The 302-nt window shown below is 54.3% G+C and overlaps 1 protein-coding gene across 1 annotated transcript in view; it reads right to left on the reverse strand.

The window, feature by feature from the left end:
* Positions 1 to 222: 222 nt before the first annotated feature.
* Positions 223 to 302, reverse strand: part of LOC108167179 (probable serine/threonine-protein kinase clkA) — a 13,346-nt gene continuing 13,266 nt past the window's right edge. Inside the window, exon 6 of the mRNA XM_017310353.1 lies at positions 223 to 302. Within this exon, the coding sequence (XP_017165842.1) occupies positions 298 to 302 (5 nt within the window). The 3' untranslated portion in view covers positions 223 to 297.

Below are 302 nucleotides of genomic sequence, written 5' to 3' on the forward strand. Positions count from 1 at the left end.
GTTGGAGCAGCCGTAGTTGTGGTTGGAGCAGCCGTTGTTGTGGTTGAAGCAGCCGTAGTTGTGGTTGGAGCAGCCGTAGTTGTGGTTGGAGCAGCCGTTGTTGTGGTTGGAGCCGCTGTGGTTGTGGTTGGAGCTGCTGTGGTTGTGGTTGGGAGAGCTGTTGTTGTTGGAGCTGCTGTTGATGTGGTGGGTGCCGCTATTGTTGTGGTTGGAGCTGCTGTTGTTGTGGTTGGAGTAGCCGATGTTGTGGTTGGAACAGCAATTGTTGTGGTTGGGACAGCTGTTGTCGTGGTTGGACTAGT

This window comes from Poecilia reticulata, linkage group LG18 (genome assembly GCF_000633615.1).
Source record: "Poecilia reticulata strain Guanapo linkage group LG18, Guppy_female_1.0+MT, whole genome shotgun sequence".
Lineage (NCBI taxonomy): Eukaryota > Metazoa > Chordata > Actinopteri > Cyprinodontiformes > Poeciliidae > Poecilia > Poecilia reticulata.